Source organism: Callithrix jacchus, chromosome 1 (genome assembly GCF_049354715.1).
Source record: "Callithrix jacchus isolate 240 chromosome 1, calJac240_pri, whole genome shotgun sequence".
Lineage (NCBI taxonomy): Eukaryota > Metazoa > Chordata > Mammalia > Primates > Cebidae > Callithrix > Callithrix jacchus.
The window spans coordinates 164907941-164932584 of NC_133502.1; the positions used below are offsets into that span (position 1 = coordinate 164907941).

General features: G+C 39.1%; 1 protein-coding gene across 8 annotated transcripts in view; it reads right to left on the reverse strand.

The window, feature by feature from the left end:
- The window catches only part of ASTN2 (astrotactin 2), a 1016905-nt gene that overhangs the window by 150619 nt on the left and 841642 nt on the right, over positions 1-24644 (reverse strand). For all 8 annotated transcript variants that reach the window (XM_078375313.1, XM_002743253.6, XM_078375307.1 and 5 more), the window contains 2 exons: positions 22285-22418; positions 20196-20344 (listed from right to left, as the gene is read on the reverse strand). In XM_078375313.1, the coding sequence (XP_078231439.1) occupies positions 20196-20344; positions 22285-22418 (283 nt within the window). The remainder of the gene's footprint in view (positions 1-20195; positions 20345-22284; positions 22419-24644) is intronic.

Here is a 24644-nt window from a genome sequence, read left to right on the forward strand (position 1 = left end):
AATATTCCAAGACACGGTGAAATTCTCCAGAGAAGCTATTCTTTGTCCTTGGTCTAAATTAAAGATGACGCATTCGAATATCTTCAGAGCAAAGCAGATAATATAAGTTAATATAGTGGGTTGGATGTCAGAAAATCTAAATCAGGGGGATTAGGACAAACTAGAGTTTGCATGCATTCTCTAAAGTCAGCTCTCCTGCCTACTGCTGCCATGTGAGAATGTGAGTCTAAAGTTGCCATAACTCACTATTTTTCAGCAGAAGCCAGGAATCTAGATTTTCACATAAAAATCATCCAGATTTCAAGTGACAGCAACTTTTTCAAATATTTTAAAACATTATGTAGCCACTGGTTTGCTATCTCTAAGTTAAAGCCAATTATTTCAGATAAGCAAGAGTATTGTAATTGTGTATCTTTTCAAAAAGGAAGGTAAGGATAAAGTAAAGGGGATGAATCATTATTGACTATCAACTATGTGCCCCAGGCATCTTACAGACAATATATATCATTTCATCTGTTGCTCACAACAATTCCGAGAAGCACTGGTGTTTAGTTCTGATTTTTTTCCCTGATGCAACTCACATATGGAAAATGTGTTTTGAGAAACACTGGTATAGACAGACATGACTGGCAGCATGAGGAAGATTGAAAATAGGAGCAAGATAAGAGGCAGGAAGTAATAGTGGAGGAAGTAATAGTGGAAATATACAAGGTGGCCCTAGTGGGGAGAAACACAAGGACAGATTTGAGACAAAATGAAGACGTAATTAACTTATATTTTTCAAAGTTCATCAGTAATGTCTGAGAGGGGAATTTTACCTCTTCTATCTCCCCATGTTAGATGGAAGAGGAAGGGACTTTACAACTGTACCCCTTTTCTTATTTTCTCTGTTCACCCTCAGGCTATCGCTTTAATGGCTATGTTCAGTCCCAGGTCCGCCATCCCTCCAAGTGGACAACAGAAACTAAAACCTAGTCCTATAGCCTGGATCTTAGTCCATACCTTGAATAATTTCTCAGAGCAATGAATTTCTATAGAAAAGACTTCATGATGGCTAATGCCTGTAATCTCGACACTTTGGGAGGCCAAGGTAGATGGATCACTTGAATCCAGGAGTTTGAGACCAGCCTGGGCAACCTGACAAAATCCCATCTCTACAAGGAAATACCAAAACTAGGCCGGGCGTTGTGGCTCACACCTGTAATCCCAGCACGTTGGGAGGCCGAGGCGGGCGGATCACGAGGTCAAGAGATCGAGACCATCCTGGCCAAAATGGTGAAACTGCGTCTCTATTAAATATATATATATCTCAGTACTAGCCAGGAGTTGTAACACATGCTTGCAGTCCCAGCTACTTGGGAGGCTGAGGTGGGAGGATCAATCGAGCCCAGGAGGTAAAGGCTGCAGTGAGGTGTGACTGGGCCCCTGCACTACAGCCTGGGCAACAGAGAAAGACCCTGTCTCAAAAAAATAAAAAATAAAATAAAAAAGACAACTCAGTCATTCTTCCTGATCCCCTGATCCAAGGGCTTCTTGCCTCTGCTTGTCATTACACTGGCAGTGAGAAATGTAGATTAAATAGTCAGAAGATGTAAATTCAATTCTTGGCTCCACACTTATAAGAGTTCAACCTTCAACTATCAACTTCACAAGCCTTATCCTCAACTCCCTCATCCGTAAATGTAGATAACATTGTTCTCCTACTCAGAAGGACTAATTTGTGGATAAAATAAGATAATGGATTTAAAGGTCCATGCTTCACAGAACAGCCAGGGTGATAAAACTTTTACTCTTTAACATGGCTGAAACAACTTTGTATAATTTCACCCCTCCTATAATCCCTTCTTTTTAAATTTCATACTCAAAATTTATACTCCAGCCCATTGCCATTTATTCCTTAAGGCCACTGTGCATGCCCTTAAGGAATAAATGGCAATGGGCTGGAGTATAAATTTTGCAGTATTCCTCTACCTGAAACACTTTGCATCCCACCCACCCTTCAATCTTCACTTCACTACTTCCTGTTCACACTTCAGGTTTTATTAAGTGCTTACTATGTGCCTGGCAATGTACTAGGTACTGGGGATAGAGTGATAAAAAAGGTAAACACCACAACACTTTGGAGAAGCTAATATTTTAGTGAGAAATGCAAATGCTACATCCCTGACTTCACCAATCAAAATAAATTCAGAATTATAATGGGTGCTACCAAGCCAGGAATAGTATAGAATGCTAAAAGTTCATGTAGTCAATGAGAGGGCCAAATCTAATCTAAGCGTTCAGATAACTGACATTTTAGCTGAGACCTGAGTGTACAGAGCCAAGTGGGAAAGAAAATTGGTGGGATCAATAGTAGAGAGAAGAAGTAGCTAAGTGCAATTATTCAAACCTTGTATGATGTGCCGAAAAGTTTTCAATTTAGAAGTTAGAAGAACATAGATGCAAAAATCTTCAATAAAATATTGGCAAGCCAAATGCAACAGCAAATCAAAAAACTTATTCACCATGATCAAGTAGGATTCATCCCAGGGATGCAAGGCTGGTTCAACATACGCAAGTCTATCAACGTAATTCACCACATAAACAGAACCAAAACCAAAAACCACATGATTATCTCAATTGATGCAGAGAAGGCATCTGACAAAATTCAACAGCCCTTTATGCTAAAAACCCTCAATAAACTCGGTATCGATGGAACGTATCTCAAAGTAATAAAAGCTATTTATGACAAACCAACAGCCAATATCATACTGAATGGGCAAAAACTGGAAGCATTCCCTTTGAAATCTGGCACTAGACAAGGATGCCCTCTTTCACCACTCCTATTCAATATAGTTCTGGAAGTTCTAGCCAGAGCAATCAGGCAGGAAAAAGAAATAAAGGGTATTCAAATAGGAAAGATGGAAGCCAAATTGTCTCTATTTGCAGACGACATGATAGTATACCTAGGAGACCCCATCACCTCAGCCCAAAAACTCCTGAAACTGATAAGCAACTTCAGCAAAGTCTCAGGATATAAAATCAATGTGCAAAAATCACAAGCATTCGTCTACACTAATAACAGACTTAAAGAAAGCCAAATCAAGAACGAACTGCCATTCACAATTGCTACAAAAAGAATAAAATACCTTGGAATACAACTCACAAGGAACGTAAGGGACCTCTTCAAGGAGAACTACAAACCACTGCTCAACGAAATCAGAGAGGACACAAACAGATGGAGAAACATTCCATGTTCATGGTTAGGAAGAATTAATATCGTGAAAATGGCTATACTGCCCAAAGTAATTTACAGAATCAATGCTATCCCCATCAAGCTACCATTGACTTTCTTCACAGAACTGGAAAAAACCACCATCAACTTCATATGGAACCAAAAGAGAGCCCGCATAGCAAAGTCAATTCTAAGCAAAAAGAACACGGCGGGGGGCATCACACTACCGGATTTCAAACTATACTACAAGGCTACAGTAATCAAAACAGCATGGTACTGGTACCAAAACAGAGATATAGACCAATGGAACAAAACAGAGGCACCGGAGGCTACACAACAAATCTACAACTATACAATCTTTGATAAACCTGACAAAAACAAGCAAGGGGGAAAGGATTCCTGTTTAACAAATGGTGTTGGGAAAACTGGCTAGCCATGTGCAGAAAGCAGAAACTGGACCCCTTCCTGACACCTTACACTAAAATTAACTCCAGATGGATTAAAGACTTAAACATAAGACCTGGCACCATAAAAACCCTAGAAGGAAATCTAGGCAAAACTATCCAGGACATAGGAGTAGGCAAGGACTTCATGAACAAAACACCAAAAGCATTGGCAACAAAAGCCAAAATAGACAAATGGGACCTAATCAAACTCCACAGCTTCTGCACGGCAAAAGAAACAGTCACTAGAGTGGATCAGCAACCAACAGAATGGGAAAAAATTTTTGCAGTTTACCCATCTGACAAAGGGCTGATATCCAGAATTTACAAAGAACTCAAACGGATTTACAGGAAAAAAACAAACAAGCCCATTCAAAAGTGGGCAAAGGATATGAACAGACACTTTACGAAAGAAGACATATATGAGGCCAACAATCATATGAAAAAATGCTCATCGTCACTGGTCATCAGAGAGATGCAAATCAAAACCACATTGAGATACCATCTCACGCCAGTTAGAATGGCGATCATTAAAAAATCTGGAGACAACAGATGCTGGAGAGGATGTGGAGAAAAAGGAACACTCTTACACTGTTGGTGGGAGTGTAAATTAGTTCAACCATTGTGGAAGACAGTGTGGCGATTCCTCAAGGCCTTACAAATAGAAATTCCATTTGACCCAGCAATCCCATTACTGGGTATATATCCAAAGGACTATAAATCGTTCTACTATAAGGACACATGTACACGAATGTTCACTGCAGCACTGTTTACAATAGCAAAGACCTGGAATCAACCCAAATGCCCATTGATAATAGACAGGATTGGAAAAATGTGGCACATATACACCATGGAATATTATGCAGCAATCAGAAATGATGAGTTTGTGTCGTTTGTAGGGACATGGATGAATCTGGAGAATGTCATCCTCAGCAAACTGACACAAGAACAGAAAATGAAACACCGCATATTCTCACTCATAGGCGGGTGATGAAAAATGAGAACACATGGACACAGAAAGGGGAGTACTAAACACTGGGGTCTATTGGGGGGAAAAGGGGAGGGCCAGTGGGAGAGGGAGGTGAGGAGGGATAGCCTGGGGAGAAATGCCAAATGTGGGTGAAGGGGAGAAGGAAAGAAAAGCACACTGCCATGTGTGTTCCTACGCAACTGTCTTACATGCTCTGCTCATGTACCCCAAAACCTAAAATCCAATAAAAAATTAAAAAAAAAAAAAAAAAAGAAGAGTGGTGAAAGTTCTTGAAAGGTTTAAATCAGAAGAATCATAGATATAAATAAAATACCTATTCATCAAATATTTATTGCCTGTCCATGGTATGCCAGCTACTCTGCTAGGCACTGGATATGATCAAATGTGTACTTTAACAGGTATTCTGGCCTTGGAGTTGAGAACTCAAAGGAAGGGAAAGATGGCTAATGTGAGGACCACTTAAAAGATGATTGCAAAAGATGTTGAGTGACTTAGATTATCAATGGAAATACAAAGAAAGGAACAGATTCAAGAGAGAGTGGAGATAAAAGCAAAATAACTTGGTTATAAACTAAATGTGAAGGTGAACAAGAGAGAAGAGTTAAAGAAAACTGCTTTAAGAAACTTGGTGTAGAGTGGCATCCACCATACAGAGTAAATGAACAGTTGAAAAGGAGCAAACTTGTAGGGAGATGATAGCAAATCCAGTTTTGAATGTGTTAAGTTTGAATTGCTTGTGAGATATAAAATTACAGATGCATGTAGTCAGTTGGGCATAATTAAGGGGTTCAGAAGAATGAGGTGGAAACCCAAATGTAAAAGCTATGAATATACTGATTGCTATGATTGGGCTAGATGTGGTAATCCAGAGAGAGTTTAAATTGAGGAAAGAATACACAGGACCAAGCCATAAGGAGCTTCGAAATAAAGAGCAGATAAAGGGATCCAGTAAGAGAGGCTAAGTTGGAGTTAGAGAGTTAGATACCAAACCAGGAAGGTATAGCATTGAATAAACCAAGGGAAGAAAATGTTTCACACCCTGTAGAATGCATAGATACATGAAGTGAGTTTATGACCAAAAAAAGTCATTGGATTTAATGACATAGAGCTCACAAATGTTCATGGAGAAAAAAATGTTTTAGTAATTTGGTGGTAGCAGAAGACAGAGGGGAGTGAGCTGAGGAATGAAAAGGTAGAGTCAATCATTGTAAGCTATACTTTCAAAGGTATATTTATAAAGAAAAGGAAAGAGATCATTTTGATACTGGAAGATGCAATGTTTTGTTAGTGTCTTTGTTCTAAGAAGAAAAACGTATAAGCATATAAATAGTACAAATAATCTAGAGAAGGAGAGATATAAAATATAGGATATAAGGAGAGAGTTTATATGTAGTTTCCTAATAATTTAGGAAGGCATAAACAATGCTGCAATGAAAAAATTAAATTTAGAAAGAAAGGAAGACATCTTCTGCATTATATCAGGAGGCAATGGGGAGAGTGCGCATGAAAAATTTTAAATTCTTTGGAGAAAAATTACACTACTCTGTTATTATTCTTAATAAAGAAAGAAAGAATAGCGTGTTGTGAGCTTAAAAATGATAAAGGCTGGGTATGGTGGCTCATACTGTAATGCCAGCACTTTGGGAGGCCAAGGCAGGGGGATCACTTGAACTCAGTAGTTCGAGACCAGCCTGGCCAACATTGTAAAACCTCGTCTCTACCAAAAATACAAAAAATTAGCCGAGCATGGTGACATACACCTGTAGTCCCAGCTACCAGGAGGCTGACGCAGAAGGATTGCTTGAGCCAGGGAGTCAGAGGTTATAGTAAGCTGAGATCACACCAGTGCACTCCAGCCTGGGTAACAGAGTGAGACCCCATCTCCAAAAACCAAACGAAAACAAAAAAGAGATGAAGAAGAATATAAGAAGTTGACAGGAGAAACCTAGTAAGATTGAATGGAAGCATGAAGAGCCCAGTTAACATTGATGACTGATGACATATTCAAAACTGTGCTTTTCCGTAGTTGTCTGATGGCACCATCACAGAAGATGGAGAGTTGCATGCATCCACTGCAGGTGTTTGGCCAAGCAGGGAAATTAAAAGACCAAAAGGCAAGGGAGATGAAGAGGCTGATGCAAGCAGTGATTGAAATATGAACTATGGACTTGACCACAGATAGAAAAGTTGGAACTGATAGATGGAGAAAAAGGAATGCTACCAAGCGACAGAAAGTCCTAATGAGTTAAAAGACATGGCTGGAGTGGGAGGTCTATAAACTGCCAGTATAAAAGATCACGGTCTACGAGTGGGATGTTGGAACCGATGGCTTTTTTATGGAACAATATCATGTGAGGACAAAGTCCACAGTGTGGCCCAGGAATGGGTGGCTGAGGCGGAATGCAGAAATGGTCACTGGAGACGAGCAGGTCAATGAAGTGAGAGATTGGATTGTTGGACAGAAAATCCACCAAAATCCTGACCTCACCTACTGTGATGGCAAGAACACAGATAAAGAAAAAGCTCCAAACCAGAAACTTAAAATACTTAAAGAACCACTTTCAACTGAGGCAAGAAGATGAAGGTTGGATTCAGCTTGACTTCACCTTTTGGGGAAAAACCATGTTATAGACACAAGGTAGCATAGATTTAGTCTGGGCAAACTCTCTGGATGAAAGGTAGGTAGGTACCAAGCTAGCATAATTCTTGCCTGGCCTGGAAGGAGATTCCGGTGAGTGAAGAGAGAAATACAGATTTTCTTCTTTTGGCATCTCTCATGGGAAGCTGCTACTAAGGACAAGAATGGTAATACATGGTGACCGAGAGGGAGGGAGACCAGCTCAGGGGTGATCTCCAGGTGAGGGGCTGATAGTCTTGTATATGAGAGGTTGATCCATATGATTAGTTCCTGGAACCAGACTCACAAACAATTTCCCACTTCCTCTGAGTAGCCTTTATTATCCCCAATGGACTGAATTAGAAACCTCTCTGGGATGCTCTTAACAGCATCTGAGTTACCTCAGCACCCACCATGTTATAACAGTAATTTCCTGCTAAATTGTACCACTCTCCTTGTTGACTATAAGCTCCATGAGGGCAGGAATTATGCCTGTCCTGTTACCATTCCACGCCCAGGACACAGATCATAATAAGAGCTCCACATACATTCATGAAATGAATGAGTGTGCTTTGTGAGCTGTAAAGATATAGAAGGCAGTGATATAGAAGGCAGTTGGGTGGTATGGGGGAATGAATAGGATTAAGACTCTCCAAGTACCTTTTCCCTTTGGAAGCCTTTGACTTTAGAAACCTTTCACCCAGAGAGCAGCTGGAGTGACAGAAATATTTTCTGAGCCCCTAATATCAGTTCCAGGTGTTTGCAATCATGCAGGTTTGTACCTCACCCCGTAAAACATATTTCTCTCAACCCCACCCCCAAATTCTAGCTGAGGGAGTGAAACCTAGTTTCCAATGACATCACCTGTCTCAGGCTGGCCCAGCGCGAGCAGACAGCAGGAGAGTGAGGTCCCCTCTAGTTTCTCCAATGAACAGCATGGTTCAGCCATGGCCCATACCGCATGAGGAACTAAGAGTAAATTCCACAAGATTTCATAAATACCTACAATGTAAGTGCTCCATCATAGCCACTGCTGCCACCTTCCTCTCAGCTACTAGAGAAAAGAGACCTTGCTGTCCTTCACCTTGAGTTATTCCTCACACAAAGTCTCTTCCATTACTGCTCCCTTTTACTTGAGAAAGCTTTCAGTCTAAGGTCTGAGAAGGGATGGTGTGTGTGTTGAGATGGAAGGTGTCTTTTCAGTTGTAGATTATCCTTTATAATAACAGGGACAGGGAAAGAACAGGGGAACAGAGTGGGTACAGATGGCCTCTGGACATTCTCCTTGACCCAGATGTAAGTCTACATGAGCAGCTCATATCAGAGCCAGTTTAGAAAGACAAGGACAAGCAAAGGTCAGCTGAGACATGGGCAGAGAGTGACATGGAACAAAAAGAATAGACAGAGAAAGAGAGAAACCAAGAGAAGCAGACACACATAAAGGTAGAAAAAGAAGAAAAAAAGGAAGGAGAGAGGGAAAAAAATCAGGAAAGGATATAGAAAGAAACAGAGGCAAGAGTTGAGAATTGGCAGGAGGCAAGTGTGGTACCAATCAGCTGGGGACAGGCCCATTAGGCTCCCAGATGCCAGGGCAGAAAGGGGTACTGACCAGCTCCAGATGTTGCCGCCTTGTATGAGGAGGTCTCGGGCTAGTGGATAGGGCCTGCTACCTCTGTGAGTGCTTACAGAGCCAGCTGGCTTTTCAGACCTGAATCAAACTAGCTGAAGCTAAGAATCCCATGAGAAGTCTCTGATTTTTCAAAGTTAAAAAAAAAAAAAAAAACCAGCAGGAGAGTAGAAGATGACCAAAGAAAATGCACAGGAGTATGGCGAGAATATCACCAGACTGAGAAACAGGAGATTATGATACTAGGTGTGGCCTACTCCTTCTTGTCCCCACTCTTGTTATCCTTACACTGAGGGTGGTGGGTTCCATGCTTAAGGTTCTTCTACTCTGAAATTCAGGGATTCACAGAAGCTAGTTTATATAAAAGCAGATAAAGAAGTGGTAAGCCTGATGGGCTACAGTCCCCTTTACAAGATCAGAGCTTGCTAGTTGCTCACTAGTTGCTGTCAGTGGCTAGATACTCCATTCTGTCAAGCCATACAAATGTCTTATAACCCCTATTTCCATCGGCCTCTAGGTCTATTCTCAACAAGAGCAAACCACACCAGGATAAAATGAGCTAGTGAAAAATCTTTGAATGCAGTGGATGACGGTATGGGGGTGGGTAGGAAAGAAACCAGAGCCCTAGTTCTAGCTCTGGCTCTACCAGTAACTCACCACATGTGTAAGCTCTGGACAAGTCCATCTCCTCTGAGCCTTTTTCTTCGTAGGTCAAAAGAAAGATTTGGATTTATTAAATCTGCTTGTGCCTCAGCCCCGCTTCTTACTCCCACCTCCCCCTACATCTACCCTGCCCAAGAGGATGAAACCCATGCCAATTGTTCTGATGAGGCCATGAGGGAGAACCAGACGTCTGTTTTTAATATTGATGACAGATTAGCGTGCGGGGAATTCAGCCATCCCCCACAACAAGCCCCATTTCTGCTCAAAACAACTGGAACAGGAGGCTACTTATGCTTGGCTTTCATAACAGTGTCCCAGAACTGACAAAGTAATGGCTTCTCTGAAGGAGACAAAGAGGGCATCAAACCTAGAGGTGGGGGCAGGGGTAGGACACAGAGAGGGAGAGTGAAGCATTTCAAAAGTTAGTCAAGGAGGGTGTGAAACAGATGACAGCCATAAACTGTGTGTGCTCGTGTGTTCAAATGGGAGAAAGAGTGAGAGAGATCTGTGTAAGCACCTATGTCTCTGCATATGCACGCATGAGCTAGTGAATAAATAAATAATTCCAGCGCTGGACTTGGCTGCCAGCAAAAATCCAGAGAGATCAAAGGATAAAGCCCACATTTCCCTATTCTGGCCTCACCTGACCAAATGTGTGAGTAATCCTAACTTTCCATCCAAAACAAGTTTTAAACCTAATGTTGTTTTCTTCCTAACATTTATTTCTCCCTTTAATTTTTTCTAGTTCATGGAAATAGGAAACAACAAGAACGTATTAGTATCTACTGTATCTCAAGACCTGTGCTAGAATTAACTCTTAAAATAGCTGTGAAAAGGTATTGTTTTTCTCATTCCACAGAAAGGAAACTGAACTCTAGAAAAGATGTTGACTAACCCTAGATCTCTCTCTGAGAAGTGGTGAAAAATAAAACCAGAAGCCAGGTTTTCCCAAGTCTATATTCTTTCATTAGGCTTACAATCCTCAAAGATAAAACTCAACTGAGTGAACTGAGAAATTTAAATATAAGCCAAGTTTATTTTCCTGAGGGTTTAGACATGGGAAAGGTGACACGGAAGTGAACAGAAGAGGTGAATGTTTCAGATATATCCTCCCAATCATCTGCAGCATCAATTGGTCATGACACATTTTTAAAAGGCTTACTATGTACTCAGCTAGGCTCTAGGACTACAGAAGACCCCATAAAACTGCACAGTGCTCAAGGAGTTAATGACAGAGTTGAAAAGTTAAGACATGAATATGCCTGTCAATATACAATTCCGTTCAGTGAACTGAACATCTATGTATGACAGGCACTGTGGGAAGACACCAAAATATAAGGATACAAGATTCATCACCTTATATTTTAAAAAACAACTACCTACCCAAAAACTCAGGAATTGAACAATGTGGAGAATGGAAGTCAAGTCCTACAAGGAAAGGTTAAAAAACCCTGTAAAGATAGAAGCATGTATGTCACTGTCTTCAGTCTTCTGAATCGCTACAGGAAGAAGGGCCTACATCTGTATAAAATGACCCTAAGCCAGATAACTGAAAAGCAGTTAATTTTACCTCAATTTAAAAAAATAACTCTTGGATTAGAGCACTGTTTTCTGGAAAATAAAGACGAATCTTGGATTTGTATTTCTGGATTAAATGGTATAACAAGATCTGGATTTATTTGCCCTACTGCCCACAACATAAAGAAATTAAAACACACATACACACAAACACACATATAAACACACACTCAAACACAGTCATAAAAACACATAAAAAAAAGCCTGTCAACAACAAGAAATTAGGCAACAAAGTACAGAGATCCTGAATTATGGAAAACAAATTATGTGAGCCCTAAAATTTCTCCTTGTCTTTAGAGTGTTTTCAAGCCACTGTTCAGGAAAGGAAATGCCTGACAGATTCCCTGAACTGCCAAGACAGGGTTCTGAGACCAGAGAAACCAAAGTGATTACAGCTTGTAAGAGTAATGAAGAGGAGAGAGCTGCATAGAGGAAAAACCAAAGAGATCTGTGGAGGAGTTCCTGTCAATATTCATCAGACAATTGATGCACGTATGTGAGAAACCTACTAATGCAAGGGGATAAGTGAGAACAATCCCTGAGGCTCATACAAGGGCCAGTAATAGTGCCTGTCTCTGCCAGCCATACTGTAAAACCTCAAAATGTATGGGCAACTTTGTAGAGCACACAGAAGGGTCATCCCTTAGTAGTAGACAATAATTAGCCCTTGACTATACACTGCTTCAGTTCCATCTAAGAAATCTTAAAAGCAAGATCTAAAGGAATCAAATTGTTTCTCTGTAACTTAACTGTGTCCCAGTAAAGAGTTTAAAAAAATTTTTAGGAATACGAAAATATCCAGCACCAAACAAGGCAAGAATCACAATGTTTGGCATCCAATACAGAATTACCTGGCATGCAAAGAGGCAGGAAAGTACAACCCATAATGAGGAGAAAAAAATCAATCAATTTAAACTGACCCAGAACTGATCCAGATATCAGGATTAGTGAACAAGAACATAAAAGTTTTCGTAACTATATCCCATATGTCAAAGAAGCTAAGACATAGAATATATTAACAAGACTCAAACTGGACTTCCAAACATGAAAATTACAATGTCCGCGATGAAACATAATGCTGGATGGGATGAACAATAAATTACACTTCACAGAAGGCACTGAAGACATGCACTAGAAACCATCCAAAATTGAAGACAGAGAGAAGAAATAATTTTTGAAAATGAAAAAAGTATTGCTGAGATGAGTAACAACTTAGTGATTGAATATACATATTGTTGAAGGGAAAGAAAAATGGAGGGAGATATTTTTTTAATTGACAAAATAATGGCCAAAAATTTTCCAAATTTGATTAAACCATAACCCCAGAGATCTAAGAAGTTCAACAAACCCCAAACACAAGAAATAAATGGGTAATAAAGGGAAAAGCTTAGAATCGGTCAGATGTACACATATACATGGGAATATATAAATATGTATGTATATATACATACACATAAACATATATATGGAAACAAAGATAGGAATTATGGCAGATTTATAATTTGAAACAATGCAAACAAGAAGACAAAAGTGTAACATCTTTAATTACTAGAATAAACATCTGTGAATTTAATATTTCGTACCCAGCAATAATATCTTACAAAAATAAAATCAGAATAAATGTATCACTAAGTGACAAAATATAAAAAATAATACAAGACACCCTTTAGGCTGAAAGAAAATGACAGTCGATGAAAATATGAATGATACTCAAAGAAATGAAGAGTACCAAAGTTAGTATCTACATGGATAAATATATAAAACATTTGTCATTACTTAAATACCAAAAAAATCACTAAGAAAAATAAAAAAAATAAATTCTGGAATTTTTAAGATATATGTGGATAAAATATATGAAAAAACTGTATAAAGGCTTGGAAGAGAGAAAAAACAGCTTACTATTATAAGATTACTATACTATACTTGAAACAGCATAATATCACTGTGATATGCTAGATATTCATGATGTAAACCCTGAGGCAAACACTGAAATTTTTTTTAAAAGACAGTTATTGCTAATAAAGTAACAAAGAAGATATAATGGAATCATAGAAACTATCCAAAAGAAGATAGAAAAAGAAGAGAAATAAAAGATGAGATAATATTTTTAAAAAGAAAGATGATAAACTTAAACCTAAACATACAAATATCACATTATTCAGCCGGTCATGGACTCTAAAATAAACAAACAAACAAATATGACATTAAATATAAATGATCTAAACACCACAACTTTATGGTCTAAACACTCCCAAATTAATAATGTCAGATTGGATTAAAAAATAAGACCCACCTATATACTATCTTCAATAAACACACTTTAATATAAAGCAATGACAGCATGAAAGTAAAGTAATGGCTGGGTGTGGTGGCTCATATCTGTAATCCCAGCACTTTGGGAGGCTGAGGTAGGTGGAACATGAGATTGGGGATTGGGGACCAGCTGGCCAACAGGGCGAAACCCCATCTCTACTAAAATACAAAAATTAGCCAGGCATGGTGGCAGGCACCTGTAATCCTAGCTACTTGGGAGGCCGAGGCAGGAGAATCACTTGAATCCAGGAGGCGAAAGTTGCAATGAGGTGAGGTCACACCATTGCACTCCAGCCTGGGTGACAAGAGCAAAATTCCATCTCAAAAAAAAAAAAAAAAAGTAAAGTAATGCAAAATGATAGACTTTAATCAAAAGAAAGCTAGAGTGTTCAAAGTAGATTTCAGAACAAAGAATGTCATAGAAATATGCAAGACCATTTCACAATGATAAAGGGATCCATTCATCAAGATAATATAAAAATTCTAAATGTATATGAACTTAATAACAATAACTTCAAAATATATAAAGTAAAAACTGATAAAGCTGAAGAAGAAATAAGTCCATAATTATAATAAGAGATTTCAAAATCCCTCTCTCAATTATTGATACAAGAAGAAGAGAGAAAATCAGAAAGGCTCCAGAAGACTTGAATAACATAAATAACCAATTTTATCTAATAGGCATTTATAGAATACTCTACCCATAGATAAGAAAATGCACATTCTTTTAAAGTGGATACTGAATACAGTAGTAGACTACCTAGACCCAAAACTAGTCTTAATAAATTTAAAATGTTTAAAGACATAAAAATGTATTTTCTGAATATAGCTGAATAAAGTTAAAAATCAATAATAAAAATTTCTGTAAAAACCCCAAATATTTGAAAACTAAGTGTCATGCTTCTAAATAACTTATGAGTTACAGAAGAAAACAAAAGAGAAATTGGAAATGTTTTGAATGGAATGAAAATGAAAACGCAATATAATACAATCTTGGAGATACTAATACAGTAGTCAGAGGGAATGCCTCCATTACAAGAAAGGTCTCAAATCAATAGCTCCAGCTACCATTAAAAAAAAAAAAAAAAAAAAGAGGAAAAAACCAAACTCAAAGTAAGCCAAACAAAGAAAATAATAAGGATTAGAGTATAAATTAATGAAATAGGAAACAATAGCCAAAACAGATAAAACCAAAAGCTGATTATTTGAAAACATAAATAAATGTCATAGCCGAACGATCCAAGATGGCCGATCGCTAACATCCCGGGATTGCAGCTCTCAGGGAAGGCGCAGAGAACTAGAGGACGCCACACTTTCAGACAAATTCTGGTCGCTCACGGAGCAGAAGATCCCCCAGTGGAGGAAACACATGGGTGGCCAGCGCGACTCTCTTTGGCCGGCGCAGCGGTTCCGCCGGCACCTGGGCGCGGCAGCTCTCGGGGCAGAGTAAACAGGTTCGGAGGACCCGCACGGGTCCCCAGCAGGACACCAGAGCCCGGTGCAGTGGCTGTGACAGCACCTCGGCACGGCGCAGAGTAAACGGGACCGGCTCCCCTTCTGACAGAGGTTTGGAGCCCCGGGAAGGCAGAGTCGCCAACTATGGACACAAGAAGGAAGCCAGACAGGAGAATCCTGGGCAGAAAAGCACCATCAGTTTTAACGCTGCTGTTCTGGCCCTGGGAACTAACAACCTGGACGTCCACTCAAGAGACCTAATCTGAAAGTTGGTAATTTCAAAGACGACAGGAGGATAAATTTACAATGACGGGAAGAAACCAGCGTAAAAAAGCTGAGAATACTCAAAGTCAGAACGCCTCTCCCTCTAAAGATGATCACAGTTCCACATCAACAATGGAACAAGGCTTGATGGAGAACGAGCGCCTCCTGATGACAGAATCACTCTTCAAGGAATGGATAATAACAAACTTTGGTGAGTTAAAAGAACATGTTGTAGCCCAATGTAAAGAAACTAGGAACTTTGAAAAAAAGTTTGATGAAATCCTATTGAGAATAGACAACTTAGAGAGGAGTATGAGTGAAATAATGGAACTGAAGAATACAATACAGGAACTCCGAGAAGTATGCACAGGTTTAAACACTCAAATTGTTCAAGCAGAAGAAGGGATATCAGAGGTCAAAGTCCAACTTAATGAAATAAAACGTGAAGAAAAGATTAGAGAAAAAAGGATAAAAAGGAATGAGCAAAGTCTCCAAGAAATGCGGGACTATGTGAAAAGACCAAATTTACGTTTGATAGGTGTACCTGAATGCGACGGAGAGAATGAATCCAAGCTGGAAATTACCCTTCAGGATATTATTCAGGAAAATTTTCCTAAACTAGCGAAGCAGGTCAACATTCAACCCCAGGTAATACAGAGAACACCACAAAGATATTCCTCAAGAAGAGCAACCCCAAGGCACATAATCGTTAGATTCACCAGTGTTGAAACGAAGGAGAAAATACTAAGGGCAGCCAGAGAGAGAGGTCAGGTTACCCACAAAGACAAGCCTATCAAACTTACAGCAGATCTCTCAGCAGAAACTCTACAAGCCAGAAGAGAGTGGGGGCCAATATTCAACATCCTCAAAGAACAGAACTTTCAGCCCAGAATTTCATATCCAGCCAAACTAAGCTTCACAACTGAAGGAAAAATAAAATATTTTATGAACAAGCAAGAACTCAGAGATTTTATTACCACCAGGCCTGCTTTATGAGAGCTTCTGAAAGAAGCATTACACACAGAAAGAAACAACCAGTATTAGCCTTTCTAAAAATACACCAAAAAGTAAAGAGCACTAACATAAAGAAGAATTTACACCAACGAATGGATAAAACAGCCGGTCAACATCAATGGCAGTAACCCTAAATTTAAATTGACTAAATCCCCCAATCAAAAGACACAGCCAAAACCCAATGGCATGTTACATCCAGACCTGTTTCACATGCAAGGATACACAAAGACTCAAAACAAAGGGATGGAGAAAGATTTACTAACCAAATGGAGAGCAAAAATAAATAATAAATAAATAAAAAGCAGGAGTTTCAATTCTCGTATCGGATAAAATAGATTTTAAAGCAACAAAGATATAGTGGTAAAAGGATCAATGCAACAACAAGAGCTAATGATCCTAACACCCAGATACGAGACTTAGATTCAATGAGACAGAAAATTAATAAGGATATCAAGGACTCGAACTCAGATCCGGAACAAGTAAACTTAATAAATATTTATAGAGCTCTCCACTTCAAATACACAAAATATACATTCTTGTCAATACCACATCACACCTACCCATAAGTTTAAATGAAACATTGATTGGCCATTATTAATAACCAATTTTCTTCAAAATAAAGCAATATTTCCATTTACTCTTCCTCTTTCTCTTCCTCTTTCTTCCTCTCCTTTACTTATTTTTTTTTCTTTCCTTCTCTCAAAAAAAAAAAAAAGAAATCAACTTGTAAACCTCTAGATCCAGGTCGGCTATGTCTCTCTCATTGCTTGATTTCCTTCCTTCCCTTCCCTCCCTCCCTCCCTCCCTCCCCGCTTCCTCCCTTCCTTCCTTCCTTCATCTCTTCCTTCCTCCCTACTGCCTTCCTCCCCCCCCAAAAAAATAAATAAAATAAAATAAATGCCATAGCCATCTTGCCAAACTGATCTAGAAAAAAAAGAGAGGAGACACACATTACCAATATCAAGATGAGACTAATATCACTAGAATTTCAACAGATTTCAAAAGAATAATAACAGAATGTCATGAACAACTTTTGCCAATAAATTTGATAATTTACATGGAATGAACAATTTCTTTAAAACACCCAACCTGCCAAAGATCACTCAAGAAGAAATAGATAATTTAAATAAATCTATATCTATGAAATGATTAAATTAGTAGTTAAAAACTTTCTTGCAAGAAAAGGTCTAAGCCCAGATGCCTTCACTGATGAATTGTACAAAACAATTAAGTAAAAAATACTAGCAATTTTAACCAAACTGATTCTCTGAGAAGACAGATATATTTCAGAAAACTGAAAAGGAGAAAATGTTTTATCATTCATTTTGTGAGACCAGAATGATCCTGATTTAAAAAAAAAATAGATAAAAGAACCTATATTCCTGGGATAAATATCATGTGGTAGGTTGTTTTATAATATGAAAATCTATAAATGTGACTTACCATATTAACAAACTTAGAGAGATAAGCTATACACAATCATTTCAATAGATACAGGAATTCAACATCAATTTCTAATGGAATCAAAACAAAGCCTTTGCAGCAGACTAGAAATAGAAGATACCTTCTTTGATGTAATCAAGGTAAAAACAAAACAAAACAACAAACAACTAGCATCATACCTAATGGTGAAAGACTAAATGCCTGAGATTAGAAAAGAGGCAAAGTAATCTGCTCTTACCACTTCTGTTCAATATGGTACTAAAATTACTAGCTAGAGCAATTAGACAAGTAATACATAAATAAATGTAATCAAAATTGTCAAGAAATAAATATAATTGTCTCTGTATGCAGATGACATGATCATACATACAGAAAACTGTAGGAAGAACTGAGCTTTTCAACACTGGAGGCATGTAATCAGTGCATGTTGAAGTGTGTACTGAAATGTTAAAGAGAAAGCAAGATTAGATGATCTCCTAAGATCTTTCCAACGTTGAAATTTTTCTGCTGATATAGAAGAGGTACTCCAAGGCAAATAATGGAGTATGCCAAATAGTAGAGAGAATGAGTGAGTGCACTATGTCAAGAGGGAGGAGACTTTGTGCTGAATGGGTCAAGAAGCCTTTGTGAAAGAAGCAACACTTGTAGACTCTGCATGGTCTATAAGAACAAGCACTGTGCTGGGCCTAAAACAGACCTGGTTATAAAGCCTGGCTCTGCCATACATGCTTATGGGACTTCAGGAAAGTCACATATCTCTTTGGAATTTACTTACCTTACCTGTAAAACAAAGTTCATGATCAATCTTAAGTTACATTTTTGTTTGTTTGTTTGTTTCTATTTTGAGAAGAATGGCATGCTAGATGTACTGGGGCTTATATAGAGATGTGATAGACATGTGAAGCATTATTGTTAAAGTGTAAGCCCACTATTGGAGCAGTTTCATTTCCCTTGGTTATCTGTGGTTTACAAACCTCTGCTATTACAAAACAGCACTCCAGAAGGACAAAGACACACACACACACACACACACACACGCACACACACACACAAAATACATACCCACCCATTCACAGACAGTGGTAAATCTCACCCCCATAAAAATAATGTATATGCAGATAAATACAAACCTGCAGACAATTCAGTTGCCCACACACATTCAGACACATAGTCTTGCACAAACACATATGTACTCCATACAGAGTCAAAAGTCAGAATTAACAAAGTTTGAAAGATAAGGCAAAATCAGCTGCCCAATGACTGCTCCATGACTCGTCCCTCTGTGAAAGTGATGCCCACTCCAGACTGTTCTGTCTCTTTCAGCCAATAATGTGGAAAAAGCCACATCAATCCCAGGACACCTATTAGCAGCCAACTTGACTTCTCATGTTGTCCATAATCTGGGCTTTTCCCTTTCTGACTTATTTCACATTCACAACCTCATTTTATAATTTTCTTCCCAATTTCAGAGGAAGCAAAGCAAAAATAGCCCAGAAAGGAATATGAGAGGTGTAGGAGAGAGACAGGGAGAAGAGAGGAAGATAGAAAGAAGAAGGAACAATAAAGGTCCTTTCATTCATTTATTATTCACTCATCAACAAATATTTGAATGCCAGACTTTGTGATAGGTGTTGGAAATTCAACTATGAGTAACATGGAAAAGGCATCTTTCCTCTTGGAGTTTATAATTTAATTAGGCAAATAATTATACTTCCTTCATTATTTGAATACCTAAATCTTGGTTCAGGATTAAAATTATAAATTTGAGGAGATACCACAAACTGAATAACCTTGGATTAGTCTCAATGTTCTAATCTGTGAAATGGGCACAATAATCACTAGCCCTCCTAAAATTGTGAGGATTCAGACAGATGCTAAACAAAGCACTTACCTCAGTGTCTGGCACAAAAAAACAGATGTCTAATTGATGTTTTCTGGCTGGAAAATAATTGCTGAATGGGAAGTCTCAATAAAGAACAGAGAATATAAGCCCAGTACAGATCACAAGTGAACACTTCACTGCTTGGCAGTGTCAATGATTTAGAAGAACTCAGGAATAATGTTCTGAGTGATAATCAAAGGTATCCCTCTTAAAAGCCAACATTCTCAAATAAATGCTCCTGCATGCTGGAATCACTTCCAATTTTTTCTTTCCCAGCACTAGATAATGAAGACTCCAGGTGCATCTCACTAGAAAGCCAAATGTGTCCATTTCCCTACCTCAGTTCCACAGATAATGTATCTACAGATCAAGGCCTTCAAATAGGAGACTTGCAGGCCTTTCCAGATAGAGAAAGGTCAAATTATCTTCAGAATCAACTAGCTCTTTGATACAATATTTTAAAGGTCCAACTCAGAGAATCAGAAACTCTTTCTATCTACAACTTGCTACCTCTGCTCCCTCAAATACATGCAAAACAGCACAAAAGGATGGGCTGTGAAAAATCACTAAACAATGAAGTCTCCCAACACCTTCCCAAGACAGATGAGACCAAGTGTCCAAAGACAAAAGAAAATCCCAATTTCCCTCCTCTGTCATACTATCCCAAGAAAATGGGAAGTCAGGAACCTACCTGTGTACAGGTCAGTGTCTGTGTATTCATCTACTTTCTTATGCTGCAGAATATAGTCGGAGACCTTGGTCCCAATAGCCGGCTGAACATCCACCCACTCCAAGGAGACCACAGTACTGGAGGGTTCCACTGTTGGGGACAGCCGCAGCCTACAAGAAGTGAAATGAAAGATTCTTATTTGGCAGCCAGCACCAGCTGGCGCCCAAAAGAGTCTGCATGTGTCAAGATGAAGCATAGGTTTCAGTCTGAATTCAAATCTTGATTCCACCCACCACCAACAACTTGCATGACTTTAGGCAAGTTATTTCCCCTCTCATGGCCTCTCTTTCCTCATCCATAAAATGGGAATACAAGGAGCCATCTTTCAAGATCAATGTAGAATTACATAAATTAATCCATCTACACAATAAGGGCTCAATGGCAGTTTATCAGTTTTCCATATATTTATACTATATTCTCAATGATGCTTCACTTTCCATTAAATTGTCAGTGCCTTCAAAAAAAGGAACTTCCCATTTTTCTGTCATTCTCTTCAGTATCCATATTCTTAAGCAAATACTCTCTTGAAAGGAACAAAAATCCTGGAGTAAATCTTTTTGCAAAATAAGAAAAAAATAGAATGACTAAAGGTTAGAATTAGAACGGTCCTTAGAAATGATGAAGTTTAATTCTCTCATTTCACAAAATGGGGAAAGGCTCAAAAAAAAAAAAAAAAACAGTAAACAGTTTGCACAAGGTCACACAGCAAGCTGAGGACAGGACCATGATGGTAACTTTGCTTATCCTTATCCCAGATTCCTTTTTGCCATGATACCACACCGTCTCTTCAAAAACTATCTTACAATGTGATTCTTGTCACCCACAGAGGTTGATTATGGGACTTTGTTTTCCAGTATTGGTTCCTGCCCCTCTCTCACACTTCTCACACCACTTTTCCCTCTTCATCACACACCTTCAACCACAATGACTTTCCTTTACTTGCTCAAATGGTGAATTTCCAGTGTCTGGGCCTTCTCAAATGCTGTTCCTTCTGCCTGGCGTGTGATTCTCACCACTAGTTGCCTGGCTGATGTCTACCCTAATTTAGATCTCTTCAAAGAGCTTTCCTGGACTATTCCCTCTCTCTTTCAACTGAAACATCTCCTAATTATTCTCTTTAATAGCACTTCTTTGTTTATTTTTCATATTTGAAAAATTTTGTTTTTGAGAAAGAGTCTCACTGTCACCCAAGCTGGAGTACAGTGGTGAAAGCATAGATCACTTATAATAATATTGTGATATATTATTAGGCTGAACCTAATAATATATATAGGCTGAACCTTAAACTCCTGGACTCAAGTGATCCTCCCACATCAGCCTCCCTAGTAGCTGGAACTACAGGTATGAGCCACCACATGAGCTATTTTTTAAATTATTATTTTTTATTTTGTAGAGGCGAGGTCTCACTATGTTGCCCAAGCTGGTCTCAATTCCTGGCCTCAAGAGACCCTCCTACCTCAGCCTCCTAAAGTGCTGGGATTACAGGCCTTAGCCATGGTGCTCAGCCCTTACTTAAACTTTTAAACTGTATTTTATTTTCCTGTTTTTGTTCTGGCATCTATCTCTTCCACTAAGTTGTCAGTTCCCTAAGTACAAGGACTATGCCTAACCTGTTCATTGACATGTTTCCCAGTGCTTGACTCATAGTAGGTTTTCAAAATCATTTGTTGAACGAATGAATAAAATGAAGCTTCATAGAAGAGGTTCTCTAGTTTCTTTATCTCAGTACCCCCATTGCCCAACATGAGACCTGACAAAGTAGTCAGCTGCCTAGTAAGCTTCTGCTGAATGGGTAACTGAAGGAAGAAATGATAAACTGATTGGCATTATTTAAAAGAGCATACACTGCAATATCAGTGTCTGCTCCCGTGCCACAATTCTGTTATGCCAAAGCTCCCTTCTTTCCTAAAAGAGAAGGTAGGCTCCAGGATCTTTGTGGATCTTGTTAGGCACCTTAGGAGCAGGAGCAAGTCATGCCATGGGCTAGCAGGACAGGAGTGTGAGTCCATGAAAAGGGATGGCCAAAGGAAAAGGGGCCATACATACGTACACCGGCTGCGGAAGGGGGCTGCAGTTGGGGAGCCCGCTGGCATCAAAGGCACTGAGGTCACACCTGCACCAGTCATCAATCACATCTCCTTTCCCCGAGCACCAGTAGGAACTCATCAGTGCACTCTTGAAGGCCTGGAAAAAAGGAGGACACAATACACAACTGTGACAATAGGGGAGAGATTGAGAGTAAACATGCTGATGGCCATGATGTGAGCCAACGAGAGCTTCCGAGTAGCCTTTTTACCATCTACTCCATAAATCCCTTGTACTCTACTATTAGGCTCTCCCATCCTGAGCCATTCCCTCCCCAGAAGCCAGAATGATCACTGAGAAACAACAGTAACTGTATCTATTGAGAATGTTCCCTGGGCTTGGCACTCCACCTGCAATAACTTATTTAATCTTCACAACAACCTCACACAATAGACAATATTAGTATAATTTCCTGTTTTACAAGTTGGAAAACTGAAGCACACAAAGAGGAAATAACTTGACTGAGGTTTACAGATGGCAAGTGATAGAACTAGGATCCAACCCAAGGCAATCTGGCTCCAAAGCCTGCCCTCTTAAACACCTTGCTGCGACGCCTTTTATAGAAGCCCGACTGTCTCATTGCACTGCTTAAAAACCTTCAAAGTTTCCCACAGTCTTCAGGATAAAGTCTAAATACCTTATCCTCACTCCTGGCCTCCTTTCCATCTCTCAGCACTCTTCTGACTTTCTTTGCACAGCATCATCCATTCTCGTGTACCCACATAATTTCCACCAACAGTGAATTCTCGTTTATGTAAAGGGTTCTCTAAATCAGGAGCCAGAAAACGATTTCTGTAAAGGGCCAGAGAGTAAACATTTTTGGCTTGGGACAAAGTAGACTCTGCCACAATTACTTAACACTGCCTTTGTAGCATGAAAGTGGCACCAGCAATACATTACATGAATTGGCGTGGCTGTGTTCCTATAAAACGTTGTTTACAAAGAGAATTAGCAGGCTAGATTGGGTCTGAGGACCACAGTTTGCTGATCTTTGTTCTAAATGATAATCAATGTTCTACTTAATTGGAAGGTGCTTCAGTCTTTTTTAAACATACACATGAGCACCACACACACACACACAGTTCTACGGCTGGAATATTACTTTTCTGCACTCCAATATACTCTTTTGGTCTCAAATAGTAAACTTTAATCTGGGAAGCCCACTCTAACTTTCTTAAGTCTAGAACCATGCTCCTCTTCTGGACACCATAACACACCAGACCATACCTACCCACATATTTCCTTGCCTGTCTCTCCCAACAACACTGGTCCCACCAAGGGCAAGGGCCAGGCCTTATTCACAGGAATATTTTCGTGGGATCTAGGACAGTTATTCAGTCAACAGTCAGTGAATAAATGAATGGACACTGAAAAATGGATCATTAATATTCGGTAGTAAAGAGAACTTGGAAGGGACTTTTTTCAGTTTAGCACAACATAGGACAGGACTCAAGTTTTACCTTCATTCCCCTCCCTTGGGTTCTGGTGTGAAAGATAATCTTCGGTGTGTGCTTGATGCTAGCACTGACATTTCAAGGCAGGGGAGATTCTGAATGAATGACAGCTGCCTTTAAAATGTAAGGATTCCAGAGACTGTTGATCTTTTATTCATTTGGTAGCTATGTGATTTGCCTACTCTATATGATGTTCTTATTCTTCATTTCTTTCATTTTTTTTTTATTTTTGATGGGCTTTTAAATAAAAGTTGCACACTGCTAAGGGCACCTGATTACCTAGATATCACTTTTTTCATTCTGCATTGTCTAAAAGACTCAAGTAGAATACGTTTCTATAAAGAGGTCTGGGGTCTCCCTCCTGAGTGACCAAGAACACAGAACTAAAAGGAGAAGGTGTTTATCAAGAGTGTTCCTGTGTAAGCTTCCATCACATTTCTCCTGGAAGTTGACAAAATGTCTCCAATTATTCCTGCCATACATTCTTATTCATATTTTCTCCTAGGGGTGAATGAATGATTAAATTTCGCCTGAGTTAAGTGTCCTTACCCAAATAAATAAAAAATACAATTAATATTCAAGAAACACTCAGTGGCACAGCACATGGTACTGTAAGTGCATTAAAAATGTTATCATCACAATAATCCTGAGATACAGATATTATGATCCTCATTTATACATGAGAAAACTAGGAATCAGAGCAGTCGAGTAATTTTCCCAAGATCACACAGCAAGTAAATGGTGGAAGCAGAATCCCAGCCCAGATCTTTGTGACTTCCAAGTGCAGATCTTTTCCGTTTAACGATTCTGAGCCATGGAATTAATCCCAAGTCGGGTTGCTAGATTCCATAAGTAAAAACACAGGGTGCTC